The 18,206-nt window shown below is 44.7% G+C and overlaps 1 protein-coding gene across 1 annotated transcript in view; it reads left to right on the top strand.

The window, feature by feature from the left end:
• Window positions 1-18,206, top strand: part of Tnfrsf21 (TNF receptor superfamily member 21) — a 73,148-nt gene that overhangs the window by 17,556 nt on the left and 37,386 nt on the right. The window contains exons 2-3 of the mRNA XM_021650414.2: window positions 2,543-3,194; window positions 4,620-5,114. Of these exons, the coding sequence (XP_021506089.1) occupies window positions 2,543-3,194; window positions 4,620-5,114 (1,147 nt within the window). The remainder of the gene's footprint in view (window positions 1-2,542; window positions 3,195-4,619; window positions 5,115-18,206) is intronic.

Below are 18,206 nucleotides of genomic sequence, written 5' to 3'. Positions count from 1 at the left end.
ATGGGGATACTGTTTTGTTTTGTGTAGCCCAGACTGGTCTGGATCCCCGTGTTACTCTCTCCTGAGTCTCCCCAGTACTGGAATTACAGGCAACTGCTTTAACACCTGGTGGAAAAGTTCTAGTTTAGATAGAGACTTCTCAGTTGACTGAAAGGTCTTAGGAGAACAGCTTTTCTTGGGTGTTCTTTGCCTCCTTGTCCATCGAACTCTCTGGGAGGAAGTGGCAACCAGTAAGATGCTTTCTGTAGGTTGTTGGTTTTTGTTTTTGTTTTTTGTTTTTTTTCACAGTGGGATTAGCCATTGACTCTGGAATCAGAAGAGACTTGAGGGCCCCTGTAGTTCTTGCTTGAGTAACAATAAGCTGTGCTTTAAACAGACCTTCACTCAGAAGCCTGATTAGGCTTTGCAAAGCAGAGCTGCTCAATTTGAGACAGAAACACGGGGCCTGGAGCCTACCTCCCATTGCTCCTTGGCTAAGAGGCAGCCTTGTGATCTTGGTCCAGTTCACTGCTTGCTTCTGTTTCGTTGGTTTCTTCCTCCTTCCACTTCACCAAACACAGTTAATTCACACTCTGCTTTCTTCTGTTTGTTGGAGATAGAACTGCTGACTGCAGCATGAGGTAATTTATAGGTCAATATTACAGTCTTTTAAGAACTGATAAATCAGCCAAGCATGGTTGTGCATGCCTGTAATCCTAGCCTTCGGGAGTGCAAGGCAGGAGGACTGCAAGTTTGACATCAGCCTAGGCGGCATATTGAGACCCTGTATCAACAAAACAAACTGGTGTGTGTATGTGTGTGTGGGGGGGGGACGGACAAATTAGCCCAGCTCAGTGGCTCATCCCTGGAATCCCAGCAACTGGGGAGTCTGAGTCACGATTGGGTTTGAGGCCATAAAGTATAAAGTGAGACCCTATCTCAAAACAAATTATCTACAAAACGAACTAAAACATAGCAACCTCCTTTTACTCCAAGAAATCAAGAAGTCCCAAAAGAGAAAGTGTGGTATAGAGTACAGGGGATATGGGATTGGCGATTGGCGGGGGGGGGGGGGGGGGTTGTTGTACACTGCTATGTGACCCCTGACAAGTCAGACATCAAGGGACTGGCACAGTACCTACCATCCGGCTCAGAATGCAAGCCTGGATCTTCGCCTGGGGTGACGGGCAGTCAGCCACATGTACGCTCAGGCTGGCTCCGGGGGTCTGAGCCCTGGGTGGGGGAGCCTGGTGTTGAGGTTCCGTGTCTCCCCAGATGCACAAGCCCGAGTCTGAGATGGAGGAGAGGAGGCACTACTCTAATCTTATGCTTGGGTTCCATCGGACAGATGGCTTCCTCCACCCAGTGAGTGCATCCGCTGGCTCAGAAGAGGGTGTCTGAGGCTCCCTGTGCCCATGAAAGGAGCAGGGACAGGAAGCACAAAGCCAGACCCTGAAAGACGCAGAACTTATCACCAAGTAGCAGGCTCTCTTCTTTCTCAGTTTCTTAGATGAAATTAAGTTTCTCAAGGAGAAAATCAACCACTATCCACCCCATGACCGCCTCCGCGCCCCCCCCCCCCTTTTCAGGCTCAGACGAAGGAAAAACCAAGTATATCTAGTAAGCTGTAAGGAGGAGCACTCAGGGGTGGTAAGGAGGAAGTGCCTTGGCCTCACTTGATCGTGGGGGTTGGGAAGGAAGAGACCTGAGTTAGTTTCATGCTAAGAAGACAGAAACTCTTTATCGCTTTGTACAAGTTCTTGCTTTGTTCTTTTAGGTGTCCCCATAGTTGTAAATCTAGAAGAAGTTTGTTCTGTAGCTGGTAGCTCAAGGCAGCCATTATTTTCCTATAAACTTCTCCATCTCACTGAGGATGGTTAGGTCCCCTCCATTTTCCTGGCCACAGGAAAGCTGTCACACTGGTCTTCGCTTTCTGCTCCTTTCCACCACCTTTTTCAGCATCCCAGGACTTACAGTCCCTTAAGCTCTTTGTGGCTGTTGGTTTTTGTAGCAAGGTTTCTCTGTGTAGCCCTTGCTGTCCTAGAACTCAGGCTGGCCTCTAACTCAGAGATCCGCCTGCTCTTGCCTTTCAAGCGCTGGGATTAAAGGCATATGCCACCACCGCTGACAGGTCCAAGTTTTATTCAGGAAACTGGTGTAACTCTGACCTACTGGTCAAAGTTTTTATTTGATGCATGATGTGGTCACTGCGTTGTTCTTGCTGGACCCCAGCACAAGGCATAGACCCCTCAGTGGCAACCTGCAGGAATGTGCACCTATCAGTTGTGGCCTTCAGAGACTGGACAGACAGGATGTGACTCTAAGAGCATCGGTTCTATAGTATAATGAACATACCAGGAATGCCGGAAGTATGCCTGGTTTATCATCGCATGCGCAGGTGCTGTAGAACTGACAGCTTTGGCATACGCCTCCCTGCTTCTGATGTCAAGCTGGTGTGGTACCAGCCAGATCTTGAACGGCGATGATGACAGTTTTTGCTGCCACTGCTGGTGCTTTGCTCTCTCCTCCGTTCCTATCTGACAGCCTCTCTTATTTCTTTCAGCTTGGATTCCTCAGCACCACCACAGCTCAGACAGAACAAAAGACCCTGAGTCTCACTGGCACCTACCGCCACGTCGACCGGACCACTGGCCAGGTGCTAACCTGTGACAAGTGTCCTGCAGGAACGTATGTCTCCGAGCACTGTACCAACACGAGCCTGCGGGTCTGCAGCAGTTGCCCCGCGGGGACCTTTACCAGGCACGAGAACGGCATAGAGAGATGCCATGACTGTAGCCAGCCATGCCCATGGCCGATGATTGAGAGATTACCTTGTGCGGCCTTGACTGACCGAGAATGCACTTGCCCGCCTGGAATGTATCAGTCTAATGGGACCTGCGCCCCCCATACGGTGTGCCCCGTGGGCTGGGGTGTGCGGAAGAAAGGGACGGAGAATGAGGATGTGCGGTGCAAGCAGTGTGCTCGGGGAACCTTCTCGGATGTGCCTTCCAGTGTGATGAAATGCAAAGCCCACACAGACTGTCTCGGTCAGAACCTGGCGGTGGTCAAGCCGGGGACCAAGGAGACAGACAATGTCTGTGGCACACGCCTGTCCTTCTCCAGCACAATCTCACCTTCCCCTGGAACAGCTATCTTTTCTCACCCTGAGCACGTGGACTCCCACGATGTCCCTCCCTCCACCTATGAGTCCCAAGGTAACTTAACCTCATGAATTACTCGCTTGAGGAAGGCTTTGAGCCCAGTACAGTGGGCTTATAACCAAACATGTTTTCTCTACTTTGCAAAATCTAAAGTCATCTCTTGGAGGAGAGAGCCTTCATTTTTGTGGCTAATTAAATTTGGCTTCTTTGGACTTAATAGAAATATTTAAACTCAGAAGGTTTCTATTAGGAGGAGACAGATACCTAAAAACTAGGTTACATCAAACTGGCAAATAAGAACAGAGAGAAATAAGGACAGCTTGTGACCTTATGTAAATCACTTAACCCCTTCAGCTCTCGGCTTCAAACTTGCCGGAGTGAGTGATTTTTAAGTGTTTAAGGCTTCAGATTAAAAAGCTATGCAACATGGAGTTAATCCCGAGTAAGCAAAAACAGAAGGAGAGAGTGTGCCATTATATCTAGAAACAAGCACATTTAAACCTGAGCGAATGTGACCAGCCCTCACACCTGGGAAAAAAAAAATTTGGCAATGTTTTTCCAGTGGTCTTGACTTAATTCATTTATCTGGTACCCCTGTTTGCCTAGTGATGCAGTCAACACTCAGGCAGAAGTTCAGATTTTGCCATATCCTTTTTCATTGCATTTAATTTCGATGAGACAGTAGCCACCTTAAATTGTGCCTCATAGCACACTTTCTTGATGTCTGGCCTTCAATGGCAGGGAGCCCTTTCTCACACCCACCATTTTGAAACGAAGAAACGGGTTTGTAGAACTCCGGGGACTGACTCAGGCCAGGTTCTGTCCCCGGAGACTCTCAGTTCCCATCCCCCACACTCTTTTATGAGGACGAATTGTGGAAATGTCTCAGAAAGAAGTTCACAAAGCCAGCCCCAACCCTGTGTAATCTTGGATAGAGCTGCTAGGAGCCAGGAAAGTCCAGCCCTACTTTATTTATCGGCCTGCTGTACAGAGTTGGATTTGAGTCTGAGCTTGTTTCTTTATCTTAGTCATAGGCTCTGTTTCACCACTGAGTCATGAAATAAACTAAAGGTGAGGGAGGAGGAGGAGAATGAGCAAAGGATTTGAATGGAAACAAATTCCCTGCGTAATCCAATCGGTGGAGGCTTGACTAGAGGCAGATGCACACTTGTCCATTTAGAACTTGAAGTCTAGAAAGGATGTCTAGGAGAGTCTAGGAGAGCTCAAATATTGGTTCCTTGAAGATGCCAGTGTTCTGGGTACAGAAAGTGAGTTTAGCTATTCAGATCTTATTTTTTGATATAAAGATGCTTTTAGGACCTTTATGAAAATGTGCAAAACAATATTTGATCTTCAGCGCCAATAGCCATCTCTTCTTTGATCATCTGCCCTCATTTGGAGATGACAAGGGACAGGAGAGAATGGGTAGACACCCAAATATGGAAAAGCTCTTCCCCCCTCCTTACTCTTTTTTTCTAGGCATGAACTCAACAGAAACCAACTCTACTGCCTCTGTTAGACCAAAGGTACCAAGTGGCATCCAGGAAGGGACAGTTCCCGACAACACAAGCTCAACAAGTGGGAAGGAAGGCATGAACAAGACCCTCCCAAGCCCACCCCAAGTTACCCACCAGCAAGGCCCCCACCACAGACACATCCTGAAGCTGCTACCATCGTCCATGGAGGCCACTGGCGAGAAGTCTAGCACGGCCATCAAGGCTCCCAAGAGGGGCCACCCCAGACAGAACCCACACAAGCATTTCGACATCAATGAGCACTTGCCTTGGATGATTGTGCTCTTCCTCCTGCTGGTGCTGGTGCTGATAGTGGTCTGTAGTATCCGAAAGAGCTCCAGGACTCTCAAGAAGGGGCCTCGGCAGGACCCCAGTGCCATCGTGGAGAAGGCAGGGCTCAAGAAGTCCTTGACTCCAACCCAGAACCGGGAGAAGTGGATCTACTATTGCAATGGCCATGGTGAGCTGCTTCTGTCTGCTTCGCGCCTTTAGAGTTCTCAGCCTGTTTTTTCTCTTTCTTTCTTTCTTTGGTTTGGTTTTTCGAGACAGGTTTCTCTGCGTAGCCTTGGCTGTTTTGGAACTCAGTCTGTAGACCAGGCTGGCCTTGAACACAGAGATCCGCCTGCCTCTGCCTCCCAAGTGTGCTGGGATTAAAGGCATGTGCCACCACTGCCCAGTTCACTCCTGTTTTCTAAAGGAGTGGAAGATCCATAGTTTGTGTAGTCCTGTTCCTTCACCAAGTGCTTCTGGATCCAGGGTGTTCTAGAAAACGATTCTGACTGTCTATTACAAATAATGCATTCAGAGGCAATCCCCTCTTTCCATTTCCTTCCCTGGCACTATTGAAACTGGAAAATGTTGTAGAATCAGAGACCTGCAAGTCACTTTGAGGGACTTTGTATTTAACTGTGTCGTTTAGCAAAAGAAGGAATTTAATTCAGAGAGGTTTCGCCCAAACAAGGGGCTAATTGTTCAGATACATGGCACTCTTACTATTGGATCCCTTTTTTTTCTGTTAAAACTTTTTAAACATATTATTTGTATGTGGGGGTTGCGCGTGTGTGTCTGTGACATGACATGCTATCAGTGGAACACATGTGGAGGTCAGAGGACAACTTTCAGGAGTCACTTCTTTCCTTCAGGCTTGTGTAGCAAGAGCTTTTAATACACAGAGCCATCTTACCAACCCACACTTCCCTTTTCTATGCCACAGGGCAGAGGGAAAAAAAGGGGGGTGGGGAGAGTCTAAAACTAAATTGCTGGAAGCTAGTTGGGCTGAAAAGTTTAGATGTGAGCCTTGCTTTTTCATCTGTATCTTCATATATACACATTCCTTACACACACACACACACACACACACATACACCCCACACCCTTCCTACCTAAATGTTTAGGAGCTCACTCAATCCAGGGAGCCTTTTAGGTGATAGACACCTAAAGCCTTTTAGGTTTATCTTTGTGTGAGGCTGCTATCCTTCATCCCTCACTTAGAGACTCTGTGTGTTGATAAAGGCTGGAATATTTTGGTCTTTTCTCTTTTAAGAGCAAAAATAGCTTACAGTACTTATTTGTCTCTGCGCTCAGTTTGACTTGAAGGCAGCAATTTTGTTCCCCCGCTGTGGTCGCAACTTCCTTTCCTGAGTGAAGGCTCTGGAAATCCCATTCAGATGTTTCCTTTTCCATCTACAGATAAAGGTGTGTGCTCACCTTCCTACAACCTGCTTTCAGTCTTTTCTATTGAGTGCTGAACATGCTTATACTGTTTGGTCTGGCATTCTATTTTTGGGACTCTATCACAGAGGTATAAACAGATTTTTATCTAAGTAAGCACAGTGAGCATAAATGTACTTTTGTGGGGAGAGGAGGGTAGCTTTAAACAGGCTCCTACTCTGTAGCCAGGCAGGCCTTGAACTTGTGATTCTCTGGTGACAGCCTCTTTAGTGTTGGGATTATAATACGGGACACCATGCCAGGCTAACCTCATAACCATTTAACTTAGCCTTGTGGACCATAAACAGTGCAAACAAATAAAGTACCAATTCTAGGGAAATAACTAGGTAAATGGTAAAGTATGCATGTACAGTGGACTGTTTTGATCCAGTTCAAAGAGACGTTTATATTAGGTAAAAGGAACAGACAGGCTGCGTAGTTTATAACAGTCTCAGCTCTTTTAAGCCTTCAGAGGCTGGAAGGAAAGATGCCAGAGTGGAGAAAGGTTCCAGTGTGGTAGGATTTTGTGTGCCTTCCCCTCTATTTATTAGTAACCCACACTTTCCCTAGTTTTTGTAAAAAAAAAAAAAAATACAGAAAGTAGAGGGGAAACATTAAAACTCAATTTATTTTGCTTCCCTTAGTGACTCGGGAGAATGGTCAGTGGCGTGCTGTGGCAGCACTGTACTTGGCACACACTGGCAGGGCTGTCCAACCTTCTGACACTGCCGCCCGGATTTGTCACCTGTGAGTGTGCCGAGCTGTCTTCATAGCTAACCCAGGATGCCTTTGACTGGACAGGTCTGGCTGAGAGCCTGCGTAAGCCCTACTAAGGCAATCCTCTGAAAACCTGGTGCCTAGAGAAGCTTCACTCTCCGGGCACCGTGCATCTTTCTAACAAAAACATCTAAAAAGCTTCCTATGTATGCCTAATTCTAACTTGAGAGAAGTTGTGTGGAGAGAGTAAGGAATACCTATATCCCTGTGAATTCCTATATTCCAGGCTGATCTTATGCTTATTATTGCTTTTGTTGTTTTGAGACAGTGTCTTACCTAGCCCAGGCTGCCCTCAAACTCACCATGTAGCCAGAGCTGCTCTTGAACTCCTTATCCTCCTTCCTCAGACTCTGTAATGCTAGAATTACACACATGTGACACTACATCCAGCTTAACATTTTACTCATTGTCATTTGTTCTTTGCTTCTGAAGCCATACACTGATTTTACATGATAGCATATGGATTATAGATTAGCTTGTTATATTTAGTAACGTATAATACATGTCACATGTATATACACATATACCCAATAAGCAAAATAAACTTTGCAAATTGCTTCATGAACCGCCCCTCAATAAATGAGTGCATTTCCTAACAATGAAGATATTCTCTTCATAAAATATTTTTGTAGTTTCCAACCAGGGTAAACTGAACATCGGAACAGTACTTTGTATACACGCCATTGTCTTTCGTGTTGGCACAGCGCTTAGTTTTCTTTCTGTTGCTATGACAAACAAAAGAAACTTGGGGAGGAAAGGGTTTGTTTGGCTCGCACTTCCATGTCACAGTTATTGTAGAGGGTAGTTGGGGCAGGAACTCAAGTGGGAACCTAGAGGCAGGAACTGAATCAGAAGGCATGGAGGAACACTACTTATAGGCTTGCTCTCTCTCCATGGCTCTCTCAGCTTGATTTTTTCATATGATTTGCCCAGAGGGCACACCATCCACAATCATCAATCACATCATATCAACCAGTAAGCAAGAAAGTGCCTCCCAGACTTTTCTACAGGCCTATTCAATACAGACATTTTTTCTTCTGTTATAGTTTTTATTTATTTTTCAGACATTTATTTTATGTTATGAGTGCTCTATCTTGCATGTACACGTGCGTGCCAGAAGAGGGCATCAGCTCCCAGTATAGATGGTTGTGAGCCACCATGTGGTTGCCGGAAATTGAACTCAGGACCTCTGGAAGAGCAGACAGTGCTCTTACCCACTGAGCCATCTCTCCAGCCCGGAGATATTTTTCTTGATTTAGCTTCCCTCCTCCCAAGTGCCTCTAGCTTTTATCAAATTGAGAAACAAAACAAAAACACCAAAATATCCTCAACAAACAAACAATTAACCAGCATATCCATAAGGCTTGTGATAGAAAGAACTTTATTTTATGTGGTATGTGTGTATGTTGTTTGTGTGTGTATATTCTTGTATTTATATTTAGGTGGGTACTTTTGTGGCCGTGTGTATGAACATGTGTGCACATAGATGTGGAGGCCAGATGTTGACATCAGGAGTCATTCTCCACCTCTCTCCACCTTCTTTAATGAGCAGGGTCTCTTAATGAGCCCCGAGCATTTGCTCCGCTGTCTTCCATCTCCACCAACTAAGTGCTGGGATTGCACATGGGCCTTGTACCAGCTGCCTTTTCCATAGGTGCTGGGGATAGCAACTCCAATCCTCAAGCACTCCATCCATTGAGCCCCCTTCTTACCTTAGGATGGAAACCTTCCCTCTTGAGTAGAAGAGCTAGACTAGGATCAAATTTTGTTTTGAGTTGTCCCTGTAGTTAACTGTAATGTGACTGACCTTTCAAGGTTATGTACATCTAGAACTATCATTCTGTGATCATTTTATCCATCAATAGTTGTTGTTATAGTTTGTGATTAGATACATTTATAAACTATGCTTTGGAGGCATAGTTTTAAAGTGGTAGAGAACACAGGAAGCTGTAGAAATAAAGGCTGGTTCAGGAGCAGAAAGCAACATATTGTTACTATGATCTTAAACATTCTTTTTTAAGAAATGTATTACTTACTTACTTTATTTATTTAGTGTGTTGGGATACAGGCAGGCCATAGGGCACATGAGAAGATTAGAGGACAATTTCCAGAGGTTAGTTCTTTTTTCCTACGTCTATGTGCACCCCAGGAATGGAACCTTGGGTCTAAAGGCTTAATGCTCGGGGCCTTTACCCTCTGAGCCATCTCACCAGCCTGAGCTTCAAAATCCTTACAGCTCTTTTTAACCTCATGACATGCCTTGTGTCCTTACAACTATATCCTATTATATATATATATATATATATATATATATATATATATATATATATATATAAAAGAGGAATGGAGGCGTAAAATCAAACCCAACCCAGTTACACCCTTCTGTCACTTCAACATGGTGTCTTTCACTTGTGTTTGTCAGGTGTAGGTAGCCCTTCCCATAGTTTAGCCTTCCTGGGGTTTCTACATTGAGATCTTTATGTATGAGGTGTCTCTCTAAGGAAGGCCTTTTCTTTCCAAATTGCTAGTTTCAAGGGTGCAAGCAGGTAAAATCCTATTACAAAGAGAGATTCTGTTCAGGAAGAGCCTCTGCAGGTGCACCGAGTTCTCCGCGAACAATGCCTTGTTGAGCTGACGGCATTGTGCTCCGGCAGCTGATTATCGCAGTTCGTAAGATCTCTTCCTGGTTCACACTGAATGGCTTATGAGAATGAGGACTGAATGTCCTGAAGTTTTCTGTCAGAGGTCCTGTGAGACCTCCTTTACCCCTACCCACTGTGAGACGGATAGGCTGGACTCTTCTTTACAAAATTATTGTTATTACTTGACAGTTTCATAATACATATAATGCTTTGTGATTATATTCCACCCACCATTAACCCTGGAATCAGTCTTCCATTCTCTCGGTACGCTCTCTGCTATCTAACTAGCCTCCTAGCTGCTTTCCCATTAAAGAAAATGATACCCCCTCCCGCAGCATCCATTACTGGTCAATAAACAGATCTTTAGGAAGGGAGTAGGGCTCACGTCACTTCCTATTTCTGAGATGTAACCATAAAGAGCTCAGTCTTGAGCAGGTACTATTACTGCTGTGTGCTTATGGTTGCAATGGCTGTGTTGCATCTCAATGACCCGTGGGGTCTTGTGTGCCTTGTCGGATCTCAGCACTCTGAAAGTCGGCCTTTGGTTCTTGTGTTCACGCTGTAAAGATCGCTTTCTACCTCTCTGTCTTCCATTGAAACACGCTTTCTAAAGTCGATGTTTCCAGTCCTGCCGTCCTGTTGTTGTGGAGTCCTATGGTTGGAGCCGGGAGCTATACCTTCTGAGGCTAGGTACGCTGTAGCCTCCTTCCTTTCCAAAGTCGGAAAAGATTAGTGGCTGCCAGGCTGAAGGGGCTGTGGTTTCTTGCAGTGTATTCACTTTAGCACTTGGGATTGTAAGTAAGTCCCTGAAGAATTTTTTTGTCTATGAAACCTACTTAAGATTTTATTATTAGGTTAAGCTGTCATAACAACATGAGTCTATTGTTTGGGCTCTAATTATCATTCTTTTGTCATTTTGTGGAAATAGATTTCTTTTTGTATTATAACCCCAAGATAGTGAGGTCAGTGTGGGTGGGAGTACAAAAGTTCCATTTGATTTAAAATAAAAAGGAAGGGGCTGGAGAGGTGGCTCGGTGGTTAAAGGCTTGCACTGTTCTTCTAGAGAATCCGGAATGGCTTGTAATAGCCATATATAACTCCAACTCCAAGGGCTCTAACATCTCTGGTCTCTGTGAGCACCTGCTCTCACATGCACATGTCTCTGTATACAAATAATTTAAACAAATAAACATTTTCTAAAAATGATCAGTATAAAGCCAGGCCTATAGGCTCATGTCTGTAATCCCAGCACTTGAGAGGCTAAGGTAGCGGCATTACTATAAGTTCTAGGCCATCAAGATGAGTTGCAGGTTAGCCTGGCAACACAGTGAGTCAACAAACAAATAAAATAAAGTGAAACAAATGTGTGATACACGGAAAATAATATTTTTCATTTGATGTTTTTTTTTTTCCTCATTCACAAGTGTATGAGAAAAATATAGTAAAATGGAAAAGACAGTAAAACAGTCTTCTCACCACTGGCTGCCCGCTGCGCTGAGAAAATGTGGAAGGATCTCAGAAAAGTCACCTTATTCTCTTATGTCTGCATAAGCTCCCTTGGCAGTGGCGTAGCTGAGAATAGGAACCAACTGTGTGCTCTCGTAGTTGCGTCTAACTGGTGCCATTGCTGTTTCTTTTCCTTCTATCATTTCCCTTCTCTCATGTCTTTCTTCCCTATTCCTTGCATTTACAAAAGTGCCAGAAGTTGGAGGCCAGACAACCTGTTTTTCTAGAAACTTTAAGGGGGTGTTTGGAAATTGGGCTAGAGAATGTCAGTGTCCTCAAACTGCTGATGGAGGAAGTGCTGGAAAACGAGGAAGGGAACATGACTCGGCTGTGACTGTATTGGACCATGCTTCCTTTTGTGCTTAGATTTTAGGCTGTGAAGAAAAATGAGAAGTAGAAAAGGGAGTGAGAAAAGGGAATTGGATTTACCTAGTTTAAAGTGTGTTTAGTTTCTGACCAGCCTAGCTGATCAGTGTTCTCTGCCTTAGGCAGCTCATGTGCATTTGACAATGTATCCATGTCACAAGCATGACCTGTGAAGACAGTGTTTTCCTTAAGTACAGCAGCAAACATTGTGAGGGTTCTGGGGCTCTCTTACATGTGGACTGCTGTGCTTCAGTGGCCAAAAGGGAGAGATGTTATTCTCTGCTCTTGGCTTATTTTAATCTTTATGTTTTAAAAGGGTTTAATGTAGCCCAGGCTGGCTTTAAGCTTGTTGGGTAACAGGGGATGACCTTAGGCTTTTGATCATCCTGTTTCCAATTCTTGAGTCTGGGAACTGCTGGAATCACAGGCATGCCCTACCTGGTTTGTGATACTGAGAGCCGAACCCAGGGTTTTGTGTATACAAACAAACACTCTGCCAACTTAACTACATCTATAATAATCTATATAGTAATCTGTTCTAAGATACTATTTCTGAATTTCTAGTTCTCTCCATCTTCCACCCTAGCTATCATACTTCACCTCCTCCCATAGGCTGTAAATTCTTAGAGGAGAGACACCACGTTTTACCATGTGCCTCAGGACTCAAACAGTTTAGATCTGGTCCCTGTGGTAGCTACAAACCTTGAGTCATTTAAGCTAAAATTAATTAAAAAGCAAAATTCAGCTTCTCAGTTGCACCAGTCACAGCTGAAGTAAGTACCCAGTAGGCACTCATAACTTAGTATTTGCCCGACCATTTTGGGACAGACAGAACATTTATTTCATCATCTAGAACATTCTGCAGGATAGCAGTGGCCTAGAACATCCAGAGACTAATCTTATTCTTTCCAGGTTATAAGGTGAGATTGTTTAAATTTAAAGCTAGTGAGCCATTGAGTTTGTACCTGTTGACTTACAGTGATGCTGTGTTAGGGACTTAAATAAAGGCTCTTGTTTTCAAGATTTATTTCATTTTTAATTATGTGAATCTGTGTGGAATGTGTGCATATTCGTGCGGGCATATGCACATTAGGCCAGAAGAGGGTGTTGGGTCTCCCTCTTAGAGCTGAAGTTGAAGATGTTTGCGAACGACTCGCTATGGGTGCTGAGAACCAACCTCAAGTCCTCTGCAAGACCAGAATGTGTTCTTACCCTCCAGCCCTTAGGCAGAAGGCTCTTAAGGTGGGTTGGTTGGACCAATTGTTTGTGGATTCTAGGACAGATTACTTTTGAACACTATAATAAGCTATCATGGTTGCAGTGTGGAATTGTCTAATTTGTGTTGGAGCCATATAGCTGTTTCTGTAGCATGAAAAGAGCCCACAGTCAGTGTGTAAATCATCGGAGGGGCCATAGTCTAACAAAGCTGGATTCGTAAGACCAGCTGGCATGTGCGGGGCCAGGGCTGCTGGTGAACTCTTCTGCCATTCGGGCTCCCTCTCCCGGGTTGGCCCGCCATGGTGACCAGCAAATCCTGAGAGGAGAAGCAAGGCTGGAATGGCTGGGAGCAGAAGAGACCTCAGGTGGCTGTGAGCGCAAGGAGAACAGTCTCTCGGGAGACTGCTTCAGTGAGACAGCTTGTTTAATGAGGGGAACAAATGATGCTTAAGCCTTTGGGAGCCAGGTAGGGCTTTCAGGATGAGCGTACATGATTGGCCAGGGCCAGAGCACTGGGGATGCTTCGTTTGCATCAGGAGTAATTCCAGGTGCTGCCTTACATGATCTTACAAGGGGGGAGAAAGTTTAACCTGGGTTACGTAACCTCCTCTGGGGGCAGAGGTGGGGGTGCAAAGGTGAGGGCAGGTCTACACACCTGCAGGACATGCAAGCCTGGGGCAGGGGCGGGCAGGGATCCTACTCTGCCAATCTCAGGACAAGATTCTGGGGTTTGGACACATCTGAATCCTACTCCTTCTCTGGCCGGCTTCTCCGACTCCTGCACATACACACCCACACACCCCCGCCCCCGGTCCCACACTCTACCATAGGTTTGTCATTCTCCACAGCTTTGTCTCTCACCCTCTACTAACTGGAGCAGCTTAGATAAGTGGTTCCACCCTTGCTGGAGCCCTTCTTGAAGTTTAACTGTGCTCAATGTTACCTCTAGGGGTACCATTCCTTACTCTGCCCTAGGGATTCGTAACAAAGCAGAATGACTATAAAGTTTGTAATGTGTAACAACTATCCTTGTCCCATCAAAACAGTTCTCTAATCCCTCCATCTCCTCCCAGGATATCCTGGCTTTATCTGTGGGCCTACCTCACAAGTGCACCTGCATGGGCCCCCTCCAGATTGTCTCCTAGTCAAAGCAGAGACAGGTGGTTTGGGTTCTAACCTTGACTTCCAATGTACTTTGAGCAGGGGGCGGGTCTGAGAAAAATAGTGGACAAATGCCTTGAAGTTTGGACTGCAGACTGCACCCTGCTGCGTGCCTGAAGGGAGAAACAGAGAGGACTGGTTGACTGGAGTCAGTATTCATAGAGCGACTTATGGGCTGGGAGGAAAGGGCAGTGCAGGACGTGTATACAGGCAAAAGCCATCTGCAGTGCAGTTGCTTAAAAAGTAGGAGATGGCTGAGTGGAGGCATGGACTCATTTCTCAAAGGTTTGTTTGCAGTTGTGAAAAACAGCCGTAGGCTGCAGAAATGCCATGTAGCCAGGGCAGTTGATGCTTGGATCTGCCCACCCACTGCAAAAAAGCTGTGTATGATCCTGGGCCAGACATATACTCTCTTTGAGGTCAGGTTTTTGTTTGTTTGTTTGTTTGTTTTGCTTTTTGTTGTTTTATTAAAATGACGAGACCTACTCCCGTCACAGAGTTGAAGACGGTCAATGTGACAATGTATTTTTGCCTTAGCTGGGTTTGCTTCACGTCACCCTGATATTTGATAGGGGAAATTCAGGCTGTGTGGGTCCTGCAGTGTACGATAGTGTGGGAGCAGTGTGTGGCTAGTTAGAGAGAGGAAGCCAGGCTTAATCCCAAAGGCAGCTGATGACAGGGTGACAGTAGGGTAGTATGTGTTCCACCTGAGTGTATCAGATGTGGCTGGACAAGGCTGAGAGAAGGTACAGTGACTCTGTGCCTTTGGCAGGGGGTGGGGGGGCGTTGCAGGAGATCCTTTGGTATTGAGTAATAGTCAACGATTATTTCAGAACTGCTATTTGGACACAATCTTTTCAAGGATGTCACAATTGTCCAACATGCATGATGATAAAAAAGGAATGGGGTAGCCATGACCAAGGCTCTCACTTCTGAACCTGAATGCTTAAAGAGACCTTGATGTCATGGTGGAGCCCCAGCTGCAGATTATGAGCTTCTGGAAGCTTGCTCACCACCCATGCCAGCTGAGAAGAGATTGGCAGCTCCTGTGTATCTGTAAAGAACAGGACCAGGCCTTCAAATATCCTGCTTAACAATTATATCCGTCAGATGTACTGGGCGGGAAGATTGAAGATGATGCTCCAGTGTTATAGAGGGAGATTGGGTGAGTGACCAGGCAGTAAGCTGTCTCTGTCACCTCTCAGTTTTGGAAGCTCCTTTCCTGCTCTTCCTACTTAAGTAATAATTTTGTTCCTTCTCAAGCATCTGATGGGGTTGAAGACTCGATAGAGTTTCACAGTTAGGCTTAACTTGTTTAGGATTTAAGAAAAGATTTAAAGTCCAGAAAGATGTTTTGTTGTTGTTATTGTTGTTGTTTTTAAAATTGATAAATACAAGATACTGATTCAGGTACAAAACTTTAGACTCAACCTAGATAGGCTAGAATAGTATCTTCCTCGAGGTTGCCAAATACAAATGAGTTAAACATTTTTCATGCAGCTTTTACTTATGTCTTTCCTAATGGTTTGTTTCATAAGTGTTTTTACTGTAAGTAGTTTATTATAACTTTTTTAAAAAGCATGCTTAGAAGAGATAGAAAAAGAAAAAAAAAACAAAATATTCATGACTGAGGAAAAAAAATAAAAAAGAACAGTATTGGTGATAAACATGTCGAAACCCTTCCAGTTCCTTCTTGTTATTCACAAACAAGGTTTGGGTGCACCTGAAGCCTCTTTAATCTTATCTGTTCTAACTTTGGCCTATTAGTGTGGTTGTAGCTCTCTCTAGTAAAATGATTTATTTATTTTTGATTTTTCGAGACAGGATTTCCTCCATGTAACAGCCTCAGCTGTCTAGACTCGCTTTGTAGACCAAGCTGGCCTCAAACTCAAGAGATCCTCCTGCCTCTGCCTCCTGAGTTCTGGGATTAAAGTTGTGTGCCTTAATAGTAAGGGGATTCTTGAATTCCTTTAACATGGGCTAGTATCTGTTTGCCTGGTTTTGTCTGTGGGGTTAGTAGCTTAAAGAGGGAGACTCTTTGGGGATCCAGGCAAACCTCTTGTTTGTCAGGGACATCTTTAGCCATGACAACCATGGATTTCTTCAGGGACAAATGAAGCAAGAGATGTTAGGCTGGAGGGAGATTATTCTCTCTCTTAGCTATGCCCTCCTTCCTCTTTGCTCTGTTTCTTGCTGTAGTCCCTCTCATCTGGGAATTACTGTTAACTGTATGTCCCCTCAGGTTTCCAAGGGGAACCTGAATAGCCAGCCTGCTGGAGCTGAATTTTTTCTCTGGGCAATACAGGAAGCAGGTGTGCCCGTGTGCGTGATGCTGGCATATTCTCAGACAATAGGGGGAATGTGGGAGATGTTTGTAGCCAGCTTCACGTCTAAAGAATCCTAAGGTAAAGAAAACATTGGGATTTTTTTTTAAGATCGATTATTAAATTGTTTTTTTTTAAACTTTGTATTAGTTCTTTGTGAATTTCACATCATGTACCCCATTCCCACTTATCTCTCCCTTCCCTCATACCCACACTCCACCCTAACAATCTCCTCCCCAACAGAGAAAAAAAAAAATCTGTAGTGTGTCACAGTGTGTCCCATAGTATACCTGTTTGTCCACACTTCTTTGCTTGAAAATATTCATTGCAATAACTCGTTGGCCTGGTTCAAAGCCTTTTTTGCTTCTGCCTCTCTATTCATACTAGAACCTCACTGGGACCCCTCTCAGATATACTGTTGTTGCACTGTGTCATGGAGCTCCTATGGTTTTGGATCTGTAGAACTAGTCCCTTTAAATTGTTTTTCATGTGAGGTATTCATTTATTATGTGTGTTTGAACATTAGGATTGAGGCGCTGTCTAAATAGACTAGGGCTTTACAGGGCCTTGGTAACATGAAGAGTGTTTTTGTTTTGCCTTTGGAAAACCTAGAAGCTGGACAATGATGAGATCAGAGGGTCGGGGAGGAAGAGAGAGAGAGAGCTCCTGTGGTCTAATTTTCACATTTTACATATGGTGGAACTGGGCACAGGGAAGTGATTTGCTCATGGTGTTGTGCTATAGTCAGAGGAGAGTTAAGGCCTCTGAATCCTGATTTCTGGGATATTACTTTTTACATTGTTCATATTGCCTCTCTAGTCAATGAATGGGCCTGACTTTTTTCCCACTGGTATAGGAAACGCTGTGGTTTGAAAATCACATATGATTCTTGTGTAAGACAAGAGAGAGTTCATTTGCTTTTGAGGATCCTGGAGGTTGAGGTTGAAAGGAGGAAAGGCACTCATTGGTCTTCAGGAGTGGCCATCAAGTAGATGAGGATGAGGGAAAGAGATGGCCTGCCCCAGACTAGGAGCACTCTTTAACCTCTCCCAAGATTCCCTCAATGAGAATGGTCATGGCCTGTGGATAATAATTAGGCCAAGAAGGGAGTTGGTGGGGGTTTTTGTTTTGTTTTGCTTTTTTTTTTTTTTTTTTTTTCTGAATACATCAGCTGGATGATTCCAGATTGTGTAAGACGAAGACCAATAGCTTTGAAATGAATGTGGTGGCCTTGTTCCCAAGGGGAATTAACTTAAATTGTTAAACTCTTATAACACACACACAAAAACCTTCCCACCTTTGTCTTGAAGAGCAAAGGCAGTCCTCTGCAATTCTCCATTTCTTTCACGCCAACAGCCTGTCCCTCAGAGAATGGAGCACCTTTTAACTGTGCCTGACTCAGTTTCTCTTGAAAATTCTCTTGTCTAGGGAAAATCTATATGATTTTTTTCTTCCTTCCTTCCTTCCTTCCTTCCTTCCTTCCTTCCTTCCTTCCTATTTTACTTTCTTCTTTGCTTCTTTCCTTCCTTCCTTTTCCCCTCCATATCTTTCTTCTTTCCTTCCTCCCCCCTCTCTTTCTATATGTACACATATGTGTGAGTAGAGGTCAGAGGACCATCTCTGAGGTCAGTCCTCAGCTTCCACCTTGTTTGAACAGAGTCTCTTGTTCCTTGCTGCATATGCCTGCCAAGCTGATTTGCAAGCCTCTGGAGATAACTCCTTTCTCTGCCTCCCCTGTCTCCATAGAGCCCAGGGTCACAGGTGCTCACTGCTGCATCAGGCTTCTAAGGACTCAAACTCACACTTTCATCATGCATGTACAACAAACTCTTCACCCACTGAACCATT

This window comes from Meriones unguiculatus, chromosome 16 (assembly GCF_030254825.1).
Source record: "Meriones unguiculatus strain TT.TT164.6M chromosome 16, Bangor_MerUng_6.1, whole genome shotgun sequence".
In the NCBI taxonomy this organism is placed as follows: domain Eukaryota; kingdom Metazoa; phylum Chordata; class Mammalia; order Rodentia; family Muridae; genus Meriones; species Meriones unguiculatus.
Note: the sequence above shows the minus strand (reverse complement) of the source record. Positions and strands in the feature narration are given on the sequence as shown.